We start from the raw sequence: 25,253 nt of genomic DNA on the forward strand, positions 1-25,253 counted from the left end.
GGACTTAGTAAGAAATTTTGGAGCCTCAATTGTATTTTTTCATTGAAAGATAAATATTCAGTCATTTAATCATACTGTAATTATTCTACTCAACATTTGTCAGCAGCAGCAATAATATATCATCTGCTCACATCTCATTTCTTTCCATCAATGTAGACAAAAGGAAGATCTGGAATTAAAATAATTCCTAAAAGCAACTCTGAAATATTTTATAAAAACAGATATGCTGGCACAAACACTTTGAAATTACATATTCAAGTTAAATATATGGCAGCCCTATGACCTCACAATTATACTCCAAGAGAAATGAATGTACATGTCTAATAAAAGGCATGCACAAAAAAGTCACAATAACCCCCAAATGAAAACAATTCAAATATCTATCAATAGTGGAATGCGTAACCAATTGTTATTTTTGTGTAATAGGATATTGCAGAGTAATAAAAACAACACATTTCTGCCACCTTCAACTTTAACATTGTTAGCTTCAAGAGAATCCCAAGTCCTCTGGTGTGTGCAGCAGAAATAATTCTAAAAGCCACTAGAGCAGAGTTTCCCGAATTGTGTTTCCCAGAACATCAGAAGGTATTCAAAAATTTCAATAGTCCATTTAGTTGGGAAATTCTAGGTTAAGCAAAGTTTAGAATATTTCTCAGGCTTTAATATACTTTTGTGCATTGTGGATTTCCACAGAAGCATAATAGGCAGTTTTCTCCAAATGACTTGGTCATTAGAATCCATTTTCAGCAGAACATTTCAGAGAAATAATGTTCTCAGGGGCAATGAATATAGACTTCTCTGTGGTGAATAAGAGACTTTATTATAACCTTCAAAAGGACAAAAATTATAAGATTTTGAGGAACAGTTACCAAAGAGAGGAACATTGAACACAACAATAGATTCTGAAGTATAACATAAAAAAATTATTTATGTTTTAAAGGAGGTGCATTTTATTATACAGTAAAGGACTTAAATAATGGCTGGGATTTCACAGTGAGAATTTCAAAGGTATTGTGTTTCGGGGAAAACATATTGTTATTTGGAATATTAAGTTTTGAAGGAAAGTTTCTATGTAGGAGTTGTAAATCCAGTAGACTTGGTAGAAATATACTTGTGATGGAAATATTTCTACATATAGTACCTATCTATCCTACATATATATAAGTCCTATGATAGAGTGCTTTAAACAAATATATCAGAAAAGATATTAATGTGTTAGGTCCCCATCTACTCTTTATTAGGAAACAGAATTTTATTCCAAAATCTATTATTACTTGATTTTGAAACTTGGGCACATAACAATTAGGACCTACATTTTTATTAGCAAAATGAAGGTATTAGACATATAGACAGATAAGATACATTTTAACTTTAACTTTCACTAATGCTTTTGTAACAAATGTATAAATAAATACAATTATACTTCGAAAATATTTAATTCATCTCCTAGAGAGGCGTGTTATTTATCCTTGATGCTTAAAATATATATTTAGTTTTAGCTACTCTTTATCCTTTCGGGATAAATTTGATTTTTGAAACAAGCTAAACCATTTTAAATCATAATTCTCAAAATTACTAGGTAATTGAGACCACTCAGTCCTATAATTTAATTTTTACTAAGCAACAGAAATATTTTATTCAAACAACACATTTTATGAATCAAAATATATCAAAAATAAATCAGAGATGCTCTAGGTGAAGTGGGAGTAGAATCAAAATGCTTTTTGCTTAACTTTCTGCTTGCCTTCCATTTTCTTATATTATTATTTTTTGTTGTCATTGTACTAGTAACCTTAAAGCTAAGAATAAAATAGAATAGAAACTAGTAATCTGGTGCAGTAACTCACAGATGCCTGCATACTAGTACTCTGTTAGGATCTTCAATATTTGATTAATGTATGTTCCCCATTTGTAGGAAAGAAATAGTTCTGTGAACAAGCAAGGTAGCCTTAAATTCTTTTCAATATAATATTGTTTAAATATAACAAGCTTAGTAAGAGTTGTAAAATTTATTCACATATATCTCTTAAGTATCTATAAATCCAAAATAAAATCTCTATATATAAAAGGGTAATATGCAAAGTGTTCTCATGGGAGTTCGACCAGGAGATTGGGAGTTCTATCACTCGCTATGATGTGTGCGTGCCACCAGGGGGCAGCACAGAATGAAGGAAGGCCCTGGGTGGTAATCGGAAGCCAGGGAAAGGAGGCCCCAGCCGGCAGCAGGAAGGCCCCCATCAAGCCTGATTGCTGGCCAGACCTTGGGACCCTACCCGTGCACAAATTTCATGCAGCGGGCCTCTAGTACAAATATAAAAAAACTAACACAGTTTAATTAAAATGGAATTGGTACAGAATATAGTATTTTGTTGAAACTATATTAACACTTGCCACATACCTACCATACCAACAGAAATGTAGAACTTAGGAGAATGAATCTCTTTTATTTTCTTATTTTTCAAAAATGAAATAGTACTTTATTTTAAAGACTTATTAAAACTCTAATACAATGCAATAATACAAGACAATTTCTTTCACTACAATAGTTGTATGTTCTTTCGCTCTTTCCTTTCCTAACTGAAGTCTTAATTCCTTCTTTTCAATGTTATTTCTGCCATTTCTGGTTTGCATATCATTAATCCTCTCAGAGAAGTGAGTTATGGAGATGATATACTAGGGAAATACTGTTTTAGACCTTAAATTGGGTATGACTGATTAACTTTAGCAGCTCAAACTAATTGCTATAGATGAATGCCTATTTTTAACAATGAAACATCAGTAAAATAAATATGTTTTAGAATAAAATATACTAATTCTAAATATATACATGATAGAAATATATAATATATAAATATACATACATATACATCTTCAGATATATTATAATAAAATATAGCATTATTTTAGTCATATCTAATTTGTATTAGAAGTTATAAAGTTATACCTTTTAATTACTATTTAAACATTCAAACTTTTACCCAAATGTGGACTTCTTTCATTGTCTTCATGATGTTTTGTAGAAAATCTCATCAAATAGGCTAACAGTAGCTCTATCTTGTTTGAAATTTTACAATGACATAAATATTTTCATAAATAATTATATTTCTCTGAAGCACCTATGAAAAATAACGCATTTAAACAACTGAATAAAAAAAATTACAATAGTACTCGCTTTGGCAGCACATATACTAAAATTGGAATGATACGGAGAAGATTAGCATGACCCCTGAACAAGGATGACACACAAATTTGTGAAGCATTCCATCTTTTAAAAATATATTACAAATAATGGGCAAAATATTTAAACAGATAATTCACAAAACAAAATTTGTGAATGACCAGTATACAATGATCATCAAGGAAATTCAAATAAACACTATATTGGATACCAACCTTCAGAATGGCTAAAATTAAAAACATAGAGAACAGAAAATATTACAAAAATGGTAAAATAACTGTATATTTCATGCATTACTGCTGGGAAGATAAAATTATATACCTAATTCAGAAAAAAGTTCTGGTAATTTCTTATTTAAGAATACTGCTGCTAGTTATTGACCCATAAGAAATGAGAATATATACCCCTCCCTCCAAAAAAAGTCTTAAACAAGTATGCAAGTATGTTCATAGAAGCTTTATTTATGAAAGTTTCAACAGGTTTCTATCAATAGAAATATGGATTAAAAACAAAGCTAAATAATGTGGTATATTCATATGGAGGCATACTAGTAGTCACTAATAATAGGGAATAAACTATTGAGAGACACAATAACAAAATGAACTAACAAGCAAAATAGGCACAGACTCAGAGAGAGCAGGCTGACAGCTGTTGGGCTGGGCATTGGAAGGCTGGGTGGGGGTGGGGTGGCAGGATTGAGCAAAAAGAAAAAAAAGAGAGAAAAATGCTCATGGACATAGACAACAGTATGTAATGGCTGGGAAGAGCAGGGTGAGGAGAAGTGGAGAAGGGTATAGAGCGGATAAATGGTGATGGAAAGAGATGTGACTTGGGGTGGTGAACACACAATACAGAAAAATAAAATATGAGGTAGGTAATTCCCCTCAAAAGTTTCCTAAACCTTCCCACAACTAAGAAAAATGTTTATAATACTTCAAAATATGTATTTTTAATATGTATGTTGTTACATTTTGTGTTTATTTGTTTTAGTATTGTTTATTTGTAGTATTGTCAGAACACTTGCTTTTTTGAGGTCTTTATGGAAGATTTATAGAAACTTAACTGATAAAATATGCTGAGAAACAATGTAAATTGGACAAGAAAATAGAACTATATTCTTTTGAAATTTTATATTATTTGGCTCTTCCAATGACTGACCTTAATTTAACTTATAAGTCTTTTTAAAAAATTCAAATAACTGAGGTCATTAAGACATTTATCAAAATAAAGAAAAATTTTAAATGAAAGATCTCATAGACATCAAAAATGATAAAGAAATACTATAAACAACTCTATGCCTACACATTCAATAATTTAGATGATATATACTAATTCCTTGAAATACACAATCTACCAATGCATGAAAAAAAATAGACAATATGAATAGACTTATGTATGTTAATGAAATGTTATCAATAATTAAAACAAAAAGTCCCACGCCCACCCAGATGGGTTCACTGGTAAATTCTACCAAACATTTGAGGAAGAAATTATACCAGTTCTTTATAATCTATTCTAGAAGATAGAAGCAAAAAAAATACTTCCTAAATCATCCTATGAGGCCATCATTACCCTAATATCAAAACCAAAGACATTACAAGATAACTAAATACCAATATCTCATGTGAATATAGTTGCAAAAATCCTCAATAAAATATTAGCAAATGGAACTTTAAAATGTATAAAAAGAATTATACACCATGAACAAGTGGGATTTATAACACCTATGCAAACTGATCCAATATTTAAAAATTTAATAAATGTAACCCATCACATCTGTAGGCTAAAAAAGAAAAATCACATGATGATATCAACAGAAGCAGAAAACGCACTTGACAAAATTCAACACCTATTCATGATAAAAACTCTCTCCAAACTGGGAATAAGGAACTTTCTCACCTTAATAAAGAACATCTAAAACAAACAAAACAAAAAAACCTATAGCTAACGTTACACTTAAGGGTAAAGAACTAGAAGCCTTAGTGCAAATATCAGAAACAAGGCAAAGGTATCTTCTCTGACCACTCCTGTTCAACACCATGTCAGAAGAATTAACTAGTGCAATAATGCAAGAAAATAAAATAAAACATATGCAAATTGGAAAGAAAGAAAGAAAACTGTCTTTGCTTGCAGAGGACAACTATGTTAAAAATTTGAGAGATTTGACGTAACTCCTAGAACTAATACGTGATTTACAGCAAGTCTGCAGGAGAGCTGAAAATGTATGTCCACATAGAAATGTGCTCACAGGTGAATATACAGAAATAAATAAAATTTCCTTTATACCAGCAATGAGCAAGTTGAATTTTAAATTGTAAACACAATGCCATTTTCATAACCTCCCCAAAATAAAATCCGTAAGTATAAATCTGACAAAATATGCAGAAGATGTGTATGAGGAAAACTATGTGCTCTATAAAAACAGTCTATTAAAACATCCAGAAAGAGAAAAGAGACCCCTACCTCAAGAGAAAACAAACCACATTGCCAGCATTTCTGATAGCATAGGTAAGCAAACTTCTAACAGCATATTTAATAAAGCATTTCTGTTGGATGTTTCCACTCATTGGTAGTATAGTGATTGACAGCCCACACAGCTGATAAACTTGCAATCACCTTCAGACAACCTGGCGGTTACTTCAACGTTGTAACTAAGCATGTTTCTAGTGCCTAGTCCAGCAAATATACTTAGTCACCCCCATTTATTTTCCTGTCGTCTAGGGCCTATAAAGCAAACTTTGCACTGGCTCTCCCTGAAGCATTGTCCCCTGGTTGCACATTTAAATAAGGTCTTGAAAAGTGTTTTCAATCAATTCATTTGAGATGTTTGCTTCACTAATAATCACAGGCAAATCAATATGTGCATTTAAGGACTCAATTGAATTATTTTGCTCAGTTCCTTGTGTGTAGTAGGTACTTAATAAATATTTGTTGAAATAATGTCTGAACATACCCTATTGTTGATAAAAACTGAACTTAAAGAAAAGCCTTAATTTAGGGGGCAGTGTGTTAAAGAAAAAGAGAACTGTTCTGGAAGACAGGAAATTAAATCTTAGCTGAGCAACACCTAGCAGCGTGACCTTTACCAAAGAACTTTGCCTTGTTTTTGTTTTGTTTTATTTTGTTTTATTTCCCTAGGTTCTCAGTTAGAGAGAGAGAGAGAGAGAGAGAGAGAGAGAGAGAGAGAGAGAGAGAGAATGAGAATTTTCTATTGTCATGTGGCTCCAAAAACACTAACTCTCAGTTTACATAGAGGGGAACTGATGCCAGCAATCAGCAGTGAGTTATATTAGTTAAAAACAATACCTATCTTTTCAGTTGTAGTTTATATACTATAAAGTTTTTATCTCTTAACCATGCTAAATGTCAAGCTCATAAATCAGGATATTTCTTTCATCTATAATACAGAGCTTTGCTAATTGAATTCACAATAGAATTTTAATAATAAAAGATATACATGACAACTTATAATTAATTTATACATTGGAGTAGTGAATGCAAATGCTAGCTTGCCAATGCATTAATATTAATGATTAGGTAAATGCATTTTTACTTAATTCATCTGTTCAAAACAACCACACTTTTATATTTCGATTATGCCTTAGCTTAACACACTTAATTAATGTAGATTTGGGTGAATTAATAGTTTGTTCTTCTTTAGCAAACTGATATGATCCAGCACTATCCTTCCCAGAGACATGGTGAGAAAATATAAGTATACTTAAACACAAGAACGCTTTCTTTGGAAGTCAATCAAAAGAAAATGAACAGTAAAAAAAAAAATTTGTCTAGGTCTTAATATTCTGGTGCTTCTGCATTAGTAAAAGCATCAGGGACTCTTCAGGGAAACAAATCAAGTTATATATTTTTTCAACTATCAAGGTCATTTTTGTTTTTAATTATTGAGTTGGGTATGAGGAGGCTCTGTGACTTGGGTCACTTAAAAATCCATATTCCAGTGGTGGCAACATCATACTTGCCCACACCTAGGAAATAGCTAGAGTTTTCTGGAATCTGACAAGCCTGACTTTAATTTACTAAATGAATTTTTACTTTATTTGGCTACTTTGTCATATTTTTAAAAAAATAGATGTAAAGAGAATGCTAATGCATCATATTTTTAACATTTCAAAACTTCAAATCTTCACCAGAAAGCAGCTGTATATTTTCTAAATTACAGCCACTTTTAAAGCTTTAATGAAAGTGTTTTAAAGTAGTGTCAAAAGGTATACAGGAGCATCATTTTTGCATACCATCTTACACATCTGCAGTAACTGTACCACTTTGAGATCCATTCTCAAAGGGATCAAATGATTATCTGTAGTAGATCCTTATCTTAACAGTTTTACAAGTCAGACACATCCTGATTCAGTCCACAGCGTGCTAATTTTACCCATTAGAAAATATACCCTGTTTTGAAGGAATAAACATGCAAGCAGCTTGCTCAATGGTCAAGAAAACTTCTTTTTTCTCTTAAAGTTCTGGAATGGACAAAGTTAACCAGGACAGAGGTAGGAGGGAGCTATCATCATGAAAACTTTTCTAAGTTTCCAAATCAACTTTGAAACCCACACAGCATTTAGTTTTGGCTTTTGGCAAATTTAGTGGCAATTCCGCCCTCCATTCACTGTTAACGGTGGTACTCTCAACGTGTTTGGGAGACAGTCTTCCATGGGTCCCTCATGTTTCCACATCTCATGAGCAGAGTCACTGACTGAAAACTGCTCTGGAATATCTGTTAAAATGTTTGTACAGTAAACAGCATTGGAACATAAAAATAATGTCTCCCTCTGGAGCTAGGGCAAGTGCATTTACAACCTTAGAAAACAGAGACTGTATCTTCATTCAGAGCAAAGGGCAGGACTACTTGCTATCCAGTCTGATAAAGAACATGTTTTCTTCTTGTGCAACGAATGGGCATCCTTATGGCCCATACAATAGAACTGGCATCCTTCAACTCATAGATCTCTCATGTAACTTACTCATGGTGTGTGCTGTTACTACCTGGTGCTCTTTGCTTTGGGCTCCAGGAAATAGCTTAAACTCTGGCTACTGCTATGAGCAATAAACCATCCTTTATCTCTGACCCAGGAGTCTTGTCTCTTCTGTCACTGTTCATGAAACTATGTATGACAGGCTACCATACTAGCTTACAAATAGTATGCTATCTTTCACACCATTCACACTGAAACAAAGGTTACTCACAGATTTCTCTATCCCACTAGTTTTTGGAAGATGAAATAGAATCAGAGAATCTTAAAATAACCCCTTGTCAAGAGAATCATCATTATAATATAGAGCATCCCTTTTAGGCATTTAGGTTGAGAGTTATAACATTAAGAAAGTATCTACACCATGGGTAATGTAAATGCAGGGCATTTCTGATCAAAAGAGTTTAACAGCCATATTTGTGTTTTGATTTTTGCCTGGGACTCTTAAAAAATATTAAAGTATTTTTGTTAAAACTCATGAAATTTATTAGATTCATTCTTCCTAGTTATAAAGAATTTAGAACTATTATGTTCTCTTTGATGTTATTAACATCGGATTCCAATTTTTAAATTATTCTTCAATAGTTCTTGCACAATCTCAAAATGAGTACTGGATGGGATACATTAATACTGGGATCTCATTTCTCAGAAAAATATTTTCTAAAATATTCTTTTTTTCAAAAATAATTTACTCTATTAGAAAACAATTTGAGATGTATTAATAATATTCAGACACTATGATATATGCAGAATAAATATATCAACATCCAGTAATTAGTACATTCCTTAACATTTAATTAATTGATTTTTCCCATGATCCTCTTTACTACTGTCTTCACCACCGATTTTGCTCTTAAATAATAGTCTGAATTGCTTCCTGAGCTGTGAAAAGACATATGACTATTTTAAAGGCCTTCCCTTGAGCATCCTTCAAGCAGTCAGATATTTCAGATGGAATGGCACAAATTTCCCTCAGTCAGGAAATAATGCCCCCAGGTTTGCCTGAAGGTTCCCAGCCTCTAAGCAGTCATGGCTTTGATGGCTTGTTTAATGTTTGTCTCCTTCCCTTGAGTTGTCTCTTGCCACTCTTCATGAATCCACATCTACCTTTTTTTAAATACTAAGAGTAAAAATCACCTCCCACAAATGACATTTGAATTACACTGTATTACTGTGCATAGTGACACTCTCTGGACTTATTAAACCAAGCAAACTCTTTGGCCCACTTGTAACTACTCTCACAGGTAAGCAATTCGATTTAGGTAGTAAAGGAATCATGAGGCGATTTTTGTTTGCAGGAGTAGCTCTGCATTGTAAAGCTAGACATAGTGTCCTCCAGTCACATAAAAATGTCAGCATTTTAAGTTCTTTAAGTGGTCCCAGTAGGTATTGTCAAAGAGCACTCCTACTGTCCTAAGATTTTTCCCTCAAGCCTGACTTTGATGATGGTCTTCAGCAAGCAATGCAGCAGTGTGATCAGTACAGCAGGTAAGAAAAGGGATGTAAGATACGGTACCAACCCTGACAGGATTTATAGTCAGTCAATGAAAGTATACGGTAATAAGCTGAAATATTAATACATACATATTACAGGGTTATAAAAACAATAGGAAGTTAAATTGGGATGGGAAATTATGACCCAGAAAAAAAATAGAAGAAATAAATAATCCTATCTAATAAAAAGAGAATATGCTAATTCACTGACCCACACTCAAAGATGGCAGCACCCACAGCCATTAAGGAGGAAATATGCTAACTGACTTCCCCGCCCTCAAAGATGGTGGCACCCACAGTCACAAGATGGCAGCGCCCAGTCCCCTCAGCCCTGCCAGGTCAGCAGGCACGTGGCAAGGCCAGGCCCACCCTCAGGCCCGACGCGCAGGCAAGTCTTGGATGGCGGCTGCCCAGCCGCCCAGGGCCACCCGAGGCTCAGGTAACCAGGGCCGGCCGAGGCTTGTGCTGACGGCAGTGGCAGCAGCAGAGGTGTGATGGGGCTGTTGCCTTCCCCTGATTGCCAGGTCGCCTCCCACCCCTGAGGGCTCCCGAACTGTGAGAGGGGGCAGGCCAGGCTGAGGGACCCCCCTCCAGTGCATGAATTTTCATGCACTGGGCCTCTGGTGTGTATATGTGTGTGTGTGTGTGTGTGTGTGTGTGTGTGTGTATATATATATATATATATATATATCCCTAATATGAAAATAGACCAAACAGCAGAACAACCAACAAAAACAAACAACCGGTCGCTATGATGTGTGCTGACCACCAGTGGGTGCATGTGGAACATGGTGGACATTGGCAGTAGCAGGATGGTGAAGCAGATGAGCGGGAGCGCCAGATCAAGGTGGGGCACCAGTGGCTATCATCGGGGCGAGCTTCTGGTGATTACTGAAAATTCTTTGCTCCCACACACTGCGATCCCACCGGGCACTCACACCTGCTGCCAGTGCCCGCACCTGCTGCTGGCACCAGCACCGCTTGCACACCCTGCCGAGGCCAGCACCAGCCCCAATTGCTCAGCGCTGTCAGTGGGTGCGAGTGCTGGCTGCCAACCTGATCGCCCTTCAGGGTTTCTCCACCCCCCTGATCCTGAGGGGTGATCAGGGCTGGCAGCCGCCTCTTGCATCCTCTGCCAGCGATGGCCCCGCTTGCACCTACTGCCAGTGCTGGAGCCACCACTTGCACCCACTGCCAGTCCCTGGTACTGGTCCCTATCACTTGGTGCCATCAGCAGGTCCAAGCAGCAACTGCTGGCCCCAGTCATCCCTGAGGGCCCCCTGTTCCTGAGGGGCAAATGGGGCAGCAGCCACAGCTTGCACCTGCTACTGGCGCCAGACCCAATTGCTCCGCGCCATCAGTGGTCATGAGCGGGGCCAGCGCCGTCAGCACGTGGGAGCGGCAGTGGCGGGAATGGGGCTGCCAGCAGATAGGGGCCAGGGGCTGTGACAGGAGGGGCTGGGCAGGGGGCAGACAAAGGGCCAAGACCTGCCCCTGTGCCCACCACAGGCTCACAGCCCACAGTTCCTTTCAAGGTGCACGAAATCATGCACTGGGCCCCTAGTAGAGAATAAAAGAGTAATAACATCCCAAAGAGTGGAAGTGAAACAGAAAGTCAAGATGGTAAAGCGAAAGGAGCCCAGGATTTGAATTTAAATTCTAGTTCTGTCTTTATTGATGAGAATAGACTATGGTTATGTTGAGATAACAACTCCCAAATCTCAGTGGTTTAAAACAGAAGTTCTTCCCCCCCCCCCGCCCCCCCCCCCCCGCTCCTTTCACATTACAAGAGAATCACTAATTAACCACATGTTTGTTTCATCCTAGTCGTTTAGACTTGGGATATTTAAGTTGCCACTACCTTGATCAGATCCATTTACCATGCTGGAGGCAAAAGAGAGTTCAGGGAGATTTTACCGCGATGTTCAGCCCAGATGCATTGCATGGCAGTGATCACTACTCATCGGCCAGAACTAGACACCAAGTTTCATCCAACCACAAAGCGTTGCACACAAAGCGACCAATTAATAAAATTCTTATTAATATGTGAACAGAATGAGGGGAGAATAGGAAATGTATGACCTATCGGTCAAATTACTACCAAAAGTATTCATCGGGTAATGTATGTATTAAATCCTGAATCCTGCTTCCTAATTTGCTCAGTATGTGAAATTAAATGACTACTAAACATTTGTGAACCCCAATTTCCTCATCTATAAAACAGTAATAAAACTACTTACCACATAGGAATACTCAAAATTAAATGATCAAATGTATAGAATAAACCTAACAGAGAAGTTAACATATACTAAATGCCTAAGAAGATTAAGTTCTGTAAAGACCTCTCTGCAAACACCAATACTGCTGATGGCTCAAAATTTGGGAGACTTCAGAAAGTTCATTACTCATGCACATGACAATGAGACCAGCAGTTAAGCATCCCACTGAGTCTTCATGGAGAAGTTGGCCCTAAACCAGAGCTACAGCAACATTTAGCAGAAGACATTCATGTCAGTCGGGCTAAGAGATGGACATGGGAACACTGGTTGTGCGTATGGAGGGGCAGAGAGAACAATCTGAAAGAGCACTGGATGTTTTTTCTCAAGGTCAGTGTAATGTTGCTTTACCTTCATCATCCTCTTTATTTTTTTGTGGTTCCTTTTCCCCGTCTCAGTGATTCTGTCTGTTCCCTCTCTTGTCCTTGGGAAAGTTACTTTACTTCTCCGAGTTTTAATGAGATCATTTGGATAAACCGAAATAACATTCCCTGTATCCCAAGACTATTTTAAGTTTCAACAAGTAGTTTCAACATGAAAGTACCTAACACAATGTAAGTATGCACTGTTTACTTTAAAATAATAATAAATAAGATAACCATTTTGAGGATTTTGAATTTAGTAACTCTACTTTCCAATTCTAGAGTGCTAATGAATTCCTGCATTTGATATTTCATAAATGCTTGTTGGAGAAACACATTGTATGAAATACATGGTTAGCTCTCTCAGACATATACTGTAGACTATAATTAAGATTTATATAATCAGAATGATGAATTTATGCTACTTGTGTTTATCTTGAAACACAAATATATTTTCAATCACACTTATGTGTATTTGTAAAACTGATAAATATGCACATGTATTTATATTTAGATCTACAATATGTCCATGTAATCTCAGAAGTCTCACATTTCACTTTTTGGTCCCAAGAAGGGATTCATTACACAGCTGGCACACAAATATTTGGTAAATATGAGGTCTATACATATTATTTGTTTAGATTCAATGTACTAAAAGTCCTCTGGGGAAAATATGGAAAATGGCTAATCAGAACTGGAGATTGATTTTATTGATTATCCATGTTTTAGTTTTCTAGTCAATAACTAATACTTAATATTAGTGAAACATAATCCAAATAGAAAATCTCTTATGCATTACCTGTCTTACAGACATGTAGAATTTATATTTTTTGCAATTTAAATAAAACTATGTAGGTGAAAAAATAAATAGGAGGAAATTGTGTAACGATATTAAAATACTTTATATACAGTTTTAAAGCATTGTTTGTTGATTTTACTCTGATTAAATGATAAAAAATAAAATTATACCTAACTAATTTACTAATTATAATTAATGAAATAATTATAATGAACTAAATAATTATGTAGAATTCACTGCATAATACAAATACATGTATCATCCTAATTTGTCTTATTCTAGTCAGCAGATGGATTCATTCATTTCTTAGCTATTTGTTGAGTGTTTACCACCTGCCAAACACTGTTCTAGGTGCAGGAGTACAGCAAGATGTATAGCAGTTTACAACCTAATGGAACAAAACATTAAAAAAAATAAATCAATGAAATATTTATCTTGAGGAAGAGTGATGAGTTCTTTGGATAAAATTAGATATAAAAGTTGGAGATAAGGAATGGTTATGGTTATTCCATTTTCAATTATGGTTTTGGAAAGCCTCAGCAATCAAGTGGCATATATGCCTAATTGCAATGAGAGTCAGTGGAAAAAAGGATGACCAGGTATTTCTAGAATCTAAATAATGAATGATACAGACAAAATAAAAAGGATCTAAGGGAAAGGAAAGGTAGTTCCCAGTGGTCAGGTGGGAATTGGGTGTGAGTGGAAACTATCTGGTGGTTCTTACAGGGGCTTGCACAACTCAGGATGCCTCTCTGTTCCTGTCTATACACACTTCCACATGGTCACACACACACACACACACACACACACACACACACTCACAAAATGCCTTTTGTAGCTTAATTTCACTTCTCTCTCAAGTTGTTTCAAAAGTAAGTACCACCATGACGTTCTCTGTCTCTCTGTTTTAAATACCAGCAATCAAGTATTATTTCTAGTTAAAGACTCTCAGAGATTCAATTAAATAGTATCTACTGTGTTCATGGCACAGGAATAACAGGATTAGAAAGTCATAGTTTTGACCTCAACATGCATAACTTAGGGCAGACACACAGTACAAAATAAATATTTATTGGGAATGTTGGAGTATGAGCCAATATGTTGTATTAACAATATGTTTTGACAATATTCACAAAGGTGTTATTATTTCTAAGTATTGGGATAGGATAAAACTGATTATTAGTCCCTGAGGAGGAGGACATGAATAATAATTTAAAGATAGTGGAATAAGGTCAATCCTTTCCTTGTATTTACCCAGACCAGAAACTTCAAGAACATATTTACTTTTACATGTGACTAAATTTCTACAATGATATTTGGCATTGAAGTATACGTTTACATTTTTTCTTATTTTATTTTTTATTTGTCTGGCTATCAAACCTATCTTGAATGTTATCCCTAGCTAATTAATATATTTAAAGAATTTATGTACTCAGAAAAATCCTTAACATTTCTATGAATTTTGATTTCTTATTTATAAGATGAAAACAGGTACATCTTCATAAGATAGTTTTTAAGATAAAATAATACAATTCAGATCTTAGCTTAGTGTCTGCCACATGAAAATCCCAGTAAAGCTTAGTCACTCTATTAAAATACTAGAGGCCTGGTGCACGAATTTGTGCAAGGGTTGGGGGTTACTTGGCCTGGCTGGAGATCAGGCAATCGGGGCCAATAGGGGCTGATCAGGGACGTCTAGCCCAGTCCCAATCAGGGCTTATTAGGGCTGATCGGAGCTGGTCTGCCAGGGAGAGGGGCTGTGGGAGGTTGGCTGTGGGAATGCACTGACCACTAGGGTGAAGCTCTTGCATTAAGTGTCTGCCCCTGGTGGTCAGTGCACATTATAGTGACCAGTCGACCGGTTGTTTGGTCAACCAGTATATTTGGTCGACCAGTCGTAACAGTCACTTAGGCTTTCTATAGAGAGATTATAATATTACGAAAGAATTTAGCAAATATATATATATAATGTAAGTGCCAAAGATGTGTGTTCAATGTAAGGGAAAATTAATATATATTTATTTTATTTTATTTTTAAACTCTATTGTTGAAAGTATTACATAGGTCTTCCTTTTACCCCATTAACCTCTTCCTGCATGCTTCCCACTCAGGCCCTCACCACCCATTGTCTGTGTCCACAGGTTATGCATATATGCATACAAGTCCATTGGTTGATCTCTTCCCACCTACCCTCCCCTGCCTTCCCTTCTATGTCTCTGGGTCTATTTTTGATCATCAGTTTATTTGGTTCATTAGATTCCACATATGAGTGAGATCATGTGATACTTATCTTTCTCTGACTGGTTTATATGTTTATTTTGAAAGTTTTTTTAAGACAAGTAGTATAAGACATTTAAAAATATTTTTTCTCTCATAATTAGTATTTTTCTGTCTTTTTCTACTTTCTATGTAAACCAAAATGTATTATAAACTTTTATTTGATTTAATATTTACTTGTTTATTTATACTATCATGATCTGTTATTACAATAAAACCACTAGCTTAATTTATTATGCATAATCTATGTAATTTATATTATACCTAAATGTCTATTTATTTTATACTTGAATATATTTAACATAAAGAAGTATTTATTGCCAAAAATTATTTTTTTATAAAATTAAAATGTTTCATTATTTCTACAAAAACGAATCCTTTACCAACCTATGTATTTCCCCATAGTATAAAAATCCTTTCTTAGTTTACCTTTATAACAAATTTAAGAACAGAACACTTTTGCTTTAGTTTTACAAGTTTTAAACTTAAAATTAATGTGGAAATAATCTGGTTGATTAAGTCTTAACACATTTAATTATTTTATAAAACTATTACTACTTGTTTACTTTAATAATATATTTTTAAATGAGCCATCTGTATACTTTGTCAAAATTTTCAAAATTCTAAATTTATACAATTTTATAAATTACTACCATTTTATGTTTTAAAATGTATATTTTTCATAGTATGAAAATTATATTCTGAAAGCATATTCTTAAGTAAGTGCTCTTGAATTAATAAGAAATCAAACAACTAATATTTTAGCTCCTAATTACTAGGACCTATGAGAAAATTCAGAATGGTGACTGTACCTTGTGTCGCAGTCTTATTAGAGGTTGATAAGACTTAAGGCCATATCCTACTTCTTTGCTTGGCCTTCCTTCTGACTCCAAAAAAATGAATCCAAGAAACAAAACAGCTGGCCAGTACTTAAACATCCTTTTTGCTTTTCACCTGTGAAAATTAACATTGCAAGCAATCAGAACATGCATTATATATTGAACAAACGTATTAAAAGGTATTAAATAGTTCAAAGAAATCTCCACCGACCAAATAAAAAATTATCAGCAATTGCCAACTGAATCCATAATAGATAAGCATCTCCAAATATAAATTATTATCCCCTTACCATAACAAATACAGTTTGTTTGTTTTTTCATTCATATAGCCCTTATAACATTTATTAAGTAGAATATAGGGGCCAATAAAAATGCATTGAGGAGAAAATTGATAAAAGCAGGTTGAAAAAACTGAAAAAGAAAAAGAAAACAGTGAGCCATGCATAAATTTCTAAGCATCCATACAGAATACAATTATCAACATATTTATATATCTTGAATTCCTCTTTGAGTTCGTTTGGTGAATAATGCTTAATAAAACTATAGTTATTAGAATTCACTGGTAAAGACTGGTAAGAGATTAAGAAGACAGTCTATTATTGTAGTACTTAATAAACTGAGGTACTACAGAAACTATGCAAATGGGTTATATTAAGTTATGAATACATTTTTCCAATAGTATTAAAAAGGGCATTTAAGTAAAACAAAATAAATTAAGAAGTAAAAAATACAAAGAAATCTCCTAGAAAATTATTTTATAAGTGCTTTCAACAAAAATTCCTATGACTCTTTCAATGTTCTATGTTTTCAGATATACCAGAATATTGTAAAATGGCGTTTATTATTATATAAACACTAAGCCCTTTTACAAACAGTTCAATTAAATTTCACTTCACCACTTTCACCAACACATCTTTGTACGTATTGTGGCAATACAAGAGCTCTTTCTCCTCTTCAGTGAATCTGTACATTTGACTTCTTGAGCAACTTAACCAACTGACTAACCCTGTTAGTAAAGAATTGTATATTTCCGTCTGACTATGGTCTGACCATGGTCTACTTCAGTCATGTTTCTATGTCACTACCAAAGTAACAGTTCATTTTTCAAGAAACGGTCATTTTACTTGATGTCTATGAGACCCCTCTCTTCTATTTCTATAGATTTTATGACAATTCTTCAGTTCTTTTTGTGAGTTAATCCTACTCCTTTACTTTGTTATTAAATACTATCGTTTATCAAATCTCACTGCTAGCCATTTATCTCACTCCATTCACTCAGCCTAGGCGTTTTCAACATAGTCTATAGTTTCAAATGCATGTACTGCTTCCCACGAACCCAATCTTCTGATCGGTATAGTTAGCCTATTTCACAGCTCCATCTTCACGTTTCAAAAGCATCTCCTCATAGCATACATACCCACATGTGAAGTCATGCTTTCCCAGATTTTCATTCATCCATTTACTCAAACAGAAACAAAGAGGACATCTTTGACATCTCTGGTTCCCTTACCTTCATACTAAACACACCAGTAAGTTCTGTTATTTCTACCTTCAGAAAATATCTCTCACATATCAGTTTCTCGCCAAGTCTACAGTCACAACCCTAGCGCATGCTATCAGCACCACTTCTTCCTAATCTGCCCCAATCACTTCCCTGCTGTCCTTCCACATTTATGTACATGAATCTTCAAGCCATTCTCCACACAACAGTCCCAGTGATTACAAAAAATCCAACAATTACGTTATTGCCCTTGTCAGTAATTTTAAAATATACTAATTTACCTTTAAGGTAAAAACAAAATTACTAACATAGCCTGCAAATTCTCCCAAGTCCAGACTCAGCATGTCTTTCTCTTTCTCTAAATAACTGCTTTTCTGACACACTAATCTTCACTCAGTTCTTTGAACTTATTTGTTCAATTACTACTATTGGCTTTTGTATGCTATTTCTTTCACATGAAATTCAATCTTTTCTTTCCCAATTATTATACAAATGCCTTCACACATCAAACAAATCCTTCAAAGATCCTATCCATAATACTAAGCCTGAGTTAGAGTTCCTAGTCACTCACAATCATAAGTTGGTTTTCCTTTACTTCAGAACATCTATACTAATAAAAGAGAAAAATGGTAATTGGCGTACGACGATACCCTTTTCATTGGCTAATCAGGGCTATATGCAAATTAACTGCCAACTATGATTGGCAGTTAACTGCCAACTAAGATTGGCAGTTAACTGCCAACAAGATGGCGGTTAATTTGCATATGTAGGCACAATGCAGGGAGGCGAAAGGGAAAGCAGGAAGAAGCCCCCTGCCACTGACAGTGATCGGAAACCCAGGGGGGAGCTAAGAGCTGGAGGGCAGGGCAAAGGCAGCCCTGGGGCCGCCTTTGCCCTGCCCCCCAGCCATGATCAGAGAATCAGGCGCCTTTTCCGCCCTGGCCAGTGATAGCAGGAAGTAGGGGTGGAGCCAGCGATGGGAGCTGGGCACGGTCGAAGCTGGCAGTCCCAGGAGCTAGGGGTCCCTTGCCTGGGCCTAAAGCGGAGCCCACGATTGCAGGGCCGCTGCAGCTGTGGGTCCCCGCTGCCCGAGCCGGACGCCTAGGCCAGAGGCATCCTGCAGGGGCAGGGGTAGAGCCCGCGCGATCACGGCGCCCCCCGCTGCCACTGCAGGTCCCCACTGCCCGGGGCCGGACGCCTAGGCCAGAGGCGTCAGGCCTGGGCAAGGGGCCGATCCCGCGATTGGAGGGTGATGGGGGTCGACGCCTGAGGGCTTCCCAGTATGTGAGAGGGGGCAGGCTGGGCTGAGGGACACTCCCCCCCGCACCCCCCACATACACACCCAGTGCACGAATTTCGTGCACCGGGCCCCTAGTCTGTTTATAATTATACAGTATTAATATGATTGCTTGAATGTTGGCCTGCTTCACTAGACTATACATCTATCTGTTTTCTTCTTTAAACTTCATAAATGCAGGGATATGGGGTGGTTTGTTCAGCATTATATCATGTGGGTCTAGCAAATCACCTGACCCTTATTAGACATCCTATCTAATAAAAGAGTAATATGCAAGTTGACCATCACTCCAACACACAAGATGGTCACCCCCATGTGGACACAAGGTGGCCAGCAGGGGAAGGCAGTTGGGAGGGACCAGGCCTGCAAGAGAGGGCAGTTAGGGGTGACCGGGCCGGCAGAGGGCAGTTGAAGGAGACCCAGGCCAGCAGGGGAGGGCAGTTAGGGGCAATCAGGCCAGCAGAGGAGAAGTTAGGTGTCAATCAGGCTGGCAAGGGAGTGGTTAGGGACAATCAGGCAGGCAGACAGGCGAGTGGTTGGGAGCCAGCAGTTCTGGACTGGCAGTCGGACATCCCTCAAGGAGTCCCAGATTGGAGAGGGTGCAGGCTGGGCTGAGGGACAACCCCTCCGCCCCCCCAGCACGAATTTCGTGCACCGAGCCTCTAGTTCAATAAATAAATGCATAAATGAATGAATGTCATCCTGCATTCAAGGGTAAAAGAAAGATCCTGTTTTCTTGCATTCTGTCAATGCTGAATGGAATCCCTATTTTCCCTACTGCTACAAAACTAACCTGAGAAAAACAAATATTTTTATTTGTATTCCATCACTTTGCTGTCATTTTTATGTACAGTCTAATCATTTGCTCAGATGTAAATATGAGCTTTTAAGACCAATGAATGGAATATTTTAAATCCAAGGTAGAGTCCAAGAATAAAGCAAATGGAACCAGCTCAGAAAAGGTATATATTTCTCAGATATTTGAATATTATGCTCCTTTTGTGCTCAACCAGGAGAGGTGGGAACGAAGCATGGCAACAACTCTGTTCCTTCATAACTCTGGGTAAAGCTGTTGTCATACATTTCTTAAAAGTGCTCATATTGCTCATATACGGGTTTCTTTTCCTCTTTTCTCTTTTTCCTTCCTTCTCTCCCTCTCTCTCTTCCTCTCTTTCTTTTCTACACACACACACACACACACTTACATATATAACTTTGGGACACCCTGTATTTGTATACACATATATGGCTACAATTATTTCATCCACTATAAAATATAAAGCAAGTTAACAATTAATTTTTAAAAAATGGCCAAAAATCTCATAAACCTTGTGTAATTCCACTTCAACTAACTACTGAAATATCTTCTCTGCTAAAGGCAATAGGCTAGGAATATCTGCTTTTAAGAAATTTTACAAAGAGTTTATAAAAGCAATTCAGTGTGCTGATGCAGGGCATGCAACCTACTTGTACTATTTTAAGTAACTTCTCTTATATTGTTAACAATGATTAATTTATTCATTGATAGCGTTATGAATTTCAAGTCTAAATTTTCTTAATAATAAAAAGCACAAAAATGAAGATATAATATAAATAATTTATTTCAGCAAAAGCTTTCAAACAACTGAAGTAATTTACTTGGTATCACAACTAAAGTGAAAGGGAACTAATATTAAAAGTCAAATAACTTTTTTTAAAGGGAACTCTGATTTCTATTGCAGATAGGCATTTGAGCTCAGCAGTGCAGTGTTAGACAAGACAAAGGACAAAATAGTTTCTGTGTTCATCTTATGCAAACAGCTACCTTGTAATAGTGTCTCAATAGAAATATTACCAAGAAAAATAATTGAATCCAATTATATAGTTATAAAATAACAACCTAAACAAAAAGATAGCTCTTCTTTATTGAAGCTCAGAAACTAATTGTCATCTTCTGATTTTTCTTCAGCTACACGTTCCAAAGATGTCATCATTATGTCTTTAAAAGTTTACTCATCCACAGAAGGTGTTCTGGAAATTGTTTCTAAATCAGCAGTAATCAGTCCCATGATATACTGCCTGGTGAGCTCACTTTCTCAGTATAGTAACCTCTGACAACCTGTTAGGTTTTCATAATTAATTGGCAGATTGTTGTCAGCTCAGTAAGAACACAGAAAGCACTTGACTGAAACAAACTGGCTAGAACAGATGGTACAATAATGATCCTATGACTTTTCCTTGTAACCTCAACATTTATATGGAAGCATCAAAAAACAACCTCATTATTAACTTTGAGAAAACAAAATGCACATGTACCTAAAAAAGTATCTGCCTAACATTAGATTTAACAAATTTAGACTTATAGATGCTAAAGGAGCTGGACAGAGGTTTCGCGTCTTAAAAATTTATGTAGTTCCCTGAGTCAAACTTTTATCATACAGGGTGCTGCTTATGGCAGTAGGATTTAGAATAAAGTAGTTATGTTATTTAGTAGATTCAAATTTGAGACATTTTTATTTGTTTACACATTCTCTAGAATCTTACTTTTAATCACACAAGAAAACAAACTGAGATAGTGAAAGTATTGCCTTAGGAACAAAATGTAGCATTTGAGATGGGGAAAGATGCTGTGGATTTGTGCCTTTGATTAGAAAGAATGTCAAGATGAAGCAAATCCCTCACATCGCCAACATTATTACATGTTGCAGAGAAACCAAGTGTCCTGAGGGTTTCATCTGGAGTTTCCTCACTGGCTCTCACCCTCCCCTGAAAACCACCACAAGCTTTCAAGAGGAGAAGAGGTCCAAAGCCTAAGCCGTCGGGCAGCTTCAGTTGAAACAGAAGAAGAGTACAGGCAGCTAGGAAGTAGAAACAATAAAAGCAGTGAAATGGTCAATCTGAAAAACAGAATGATAGACATTTTCTTTGGGACGGGATGACTGAAGCCACTGTGCTTGTCATCACCTGATCTGCTATATTTTTACCAGTTTGTTTGCTGTTCTCGGCATCCATCCAGAATGTTAACTCCATAAAACAAGACTCTGTTAATCACTTGTGTCAGTGAGAGCAGTACCCAGCACACAGCATGAGTTCAATAAATATTTTTGATAAATAGATGGATAAATTAATGATGATAAGTAATTAATTTGAAATAGCAGGTATACATGAAGGGATTCTTAATATTCTTCATGCAATTGAAAAATAATCATTAAAACTGACTGTGAAATCAAATTAGAAATGAAGTTGTGATTATCACAAAAGTTTTTTTCGTTTACACCTGGATCAAAATTGGGCTTTCAATGGGTAGTTCCTCTGAAAAAGCCTCCTTTGTCAAGGACAGACAACCTTGTCATTCCTTAGAGCAACTGAAATTGAAAGGACCACAGAGACATCTCTTACATCGATCAGGCAAGTCAATTATAGCAGCTGTGTCCGTCTTTGATCCACTCTAACTTCATACCCACCCTTTGAACTCTGTGGATGAATTCTAAAGTAATATTTCTCTTAGAAAAACTATTCCCCAAAGAATCCAGTTTTACTATGGGCAGTGGAGTCTCTCCATTAATGTACTAACTTCAGATACTCATTCTAATTAAAGAACAAAACAAAACAAAAGCTAAGAGTCATTGCCTGCATGTTGTATAACCATAAGGGAGAACAGCAAATGAAAGAAGGTCACATATACCCCACTAGACATACGGGGATGGTACCTTGTGGTATTTGATTATGCCAAAATAGTTTCTAATATGTATTATTACTTACACTGAACCAATATATAAAGAGAAACATATTAAATAAAGTGTCCAAGTTTAGAAAGCTGGTTAGTGTCACAACTGGTATCTGAACCCAAGGCTGATTCCAATCAAATTTAGCCCATTTTTCTGTTATTTAATTCTACTTTTAAAACACACATAATGCGCAGCACAGGAAATATAGTCAATAATGTTGTAATAATTATGTATGGTGCCGGCTGGGTACTTGAAATATCAGGGAACCATTTTGAAAAATATATGATTGTCTAACCACTATGCTGTACATCTTAAACTACAAAACAATATTGAATATAAAGTGCAATAAAAAAATTAAACAAAAAAGACATATATAATGATGCAGAAATAAAGAGACAGCTTGTAAAGAAGTAGCCATAGAGAAAAATAGCTAATTTTTCTGGCTGAATCCTACTGGAAAAGAGAATCTTTCACTTATATTCTCTTTAGATCAAGGTAAGTGAAGATAGGGGATAAACAAATGCAGTGATATGAGAGAGCAATGGCTATGTGACTTCTATGTCCAGGCTACCTGGAGAAGGGTCTTTCAAATCTCTATGGAGCCACTAGCAAACATGGAAGTTTCTTCAGTTCTTAATTATATGATTAATGGTTCATGTTGTGAAGGTGTCCAAAACTTTTAAATGTAATGCTCTATGTTGAAAGATTTTAACATGGAGTACAACTTTTTTCTCAGCATCTGGGGTAAGAATACAATTAAATGTGTTAAATAATGAGAACTGTGATCATTAAATTAATTTCACTCTTTCAAAGAAGAATGAACTTTAATTCAATGACATCTGAATCCTCAATCTGGATGAACAAAACTGTCCAGATTTTAATCAATCATACCTTTCAAACGCCAGCTTAATCTGAAACTGACAGGGAAGCTCAGTGTACATGAAATACATTCATGCCAGTTTAGAGGAACTGCAGTGTAAAATGCACAGTGTAAGCTTGCACTGGGAGAAAGAATTCATGCTGAATTGTATTTAATTTTTTTAAGATTAATATACTCTGCTTTTAACAAGTGAAAATTCCACATTCTGGAAAGCATTTTAGGTGGGGAATACCTGTTTTCTAAAACCATCCCTGCTTTGCACAACTACTGATGCTGCAGCTATATTCATTCTTCATATTGAAAATTTTTAAATAAAATATTTAAGTACACTATGGAACACAAATAACAGAACTGAAAAACATATTAGAGACCTAGTGTAACCTCTTCTTCGAGGAAAATGAGAACCAGTGAGAATAAAAGTTGCACCTGTAATGAAAATAGGAGAGGGCCTAGAATGCAGCTGTCCTGATCCCAAGGTCAGTATTTTAAAAAAAAGTACTGAAAAATGCCTGACTTGAATCTGTTCACTATGGAAAGACAAAGCACACATGTGCAAATGCTTTAGTGTCTAAGGGACCACTCAGAAGCTACATCTCTTTAAGCCCCAACAACTTTGTACTTACTACTCACTAGTGTTTCCAAAAGTCCACTGAAAGGACATCAGTGTCGACATCTTTACAGAATCATATTGTTTAAGTGAAATTTTGGGGGAAAAATTGTCTATATGTTTCTTCATCATAATGATCTCCACTGGGAAGATAGTTCTATATATTTATTATTAAAGTTATAATGTAGATGGTTACAGTTGTGATTATATAATTGCAGTTATACAGAAGTTTTATATATTTATATAAAATATAGTATTATATACATTTTACATATATTATATATATACACACATTTATATATAAAACTTGAAAGATAAAGATATGGTTATATAATCATCTAGATGTTTATGGTTATAGTTATAAACAGTTTAGATAGATAGATAGATAGATAGATAGATAGATAGATAGATAGATAGATAGATAGATAGATGATATAGATATACACTGAGTGGCCAGATTATTATGACCACCCCATCAGTACTTTGTTGGGCCAGCTTTTGCCTTCAATACTACAGCGATTCTTCTTGGCATTGACTCCATGAGATGTTGAAAGATGATGTGAGGAATCTGACACCATGCCTGATGAATAGCCCTGTCCAGTTCTGTGAGATTTGATGGTTGTGGAACCAGCTGCCTGATGGCTCTTTTAACTTCGTCCCACAAGTGCTCAATTGGATTGAGATCTGGTGATTGTGGGGGCCACCTAAGCAAGGTAAAGTCTCCCTCATGTCCTTGAAACCACTCCTGCACAATACGAGTACCGTGGCATGGCGCATTGTCTTGCTGGAAGAAGCCATCTCCATTGGGATAAAGCCATCAACATGATAGGATGAACTTGATTGGCAATGATACTCAGGTATGTTGTGCTATTCAGACGTTGTTCCACACGAATTAAAGGGAAATCATGCCAGGAAAACATGCCCCAAACCATAACACTGCCCCCACCAGCTTGAAGGGTTGTACTCATGCATGTGGGGTGCATGCTTTCATGCTGTTTCCGCCAAATTCTCACTCTGCCATCTGCATGATGTGACTGGAAACGTG

At 36.1% G+C, this 25,253-nt stretch overlaps 1 protein-coding gene and 1 non-coding gene across 5 annotated transcripts in view; one reads left to right on the forward strand and one right to left on the reverse strand.

Moving 5' to 3' along the window:
* FSTL5 (follistatin like 5) overlaps positions 1-25,253 on the reverse strand; it is a 596,568-nt gene that overhangs the window by 524,975 nt on the left and 46,340 nt on the right. For all 4 annotated transcript variants that reach the window (XM_059697754.1, XM_059697753.1, XM_059697752.1 and 1 more), the window contains exon 2: positions 16,190-16,331. In XM_059697754.1, coding sequence (XP_059553737.1) covers positions 16,190-16,315 — 126 coding nt within the window. In that variant the 5' untranslated portion in view covers positions 16,316-16,331. The remainder of the gene's footprint in view (positions 1-16,189; positions 16,332-25,253) is intronic.
* LOC132236212 (U6 spliceosomal RNA) lies at positions 3,165-3,271 on the forward strand. The gene has a single exon (XR_009453178.1). It is a non-coding gene; the product is annotated as a U6 spliceosomal RNA (small nuclear RNA).

The sequence above is a fragment of the Myotis daubentonii genome, chromosome 5 (assembly GCF_963259705.1).
Source record: "Myotis daubentonii chromosome 5, mMyoDau2.1, whole genome shotgun sequence".
NCBI classification, from domain to species: domain Eukaryota; kingdom Metazoa; phylum Chordata; class Mammalia; order Chiroptera; family Vespertilionidae; genus Myotis; species Myotis daubentonii.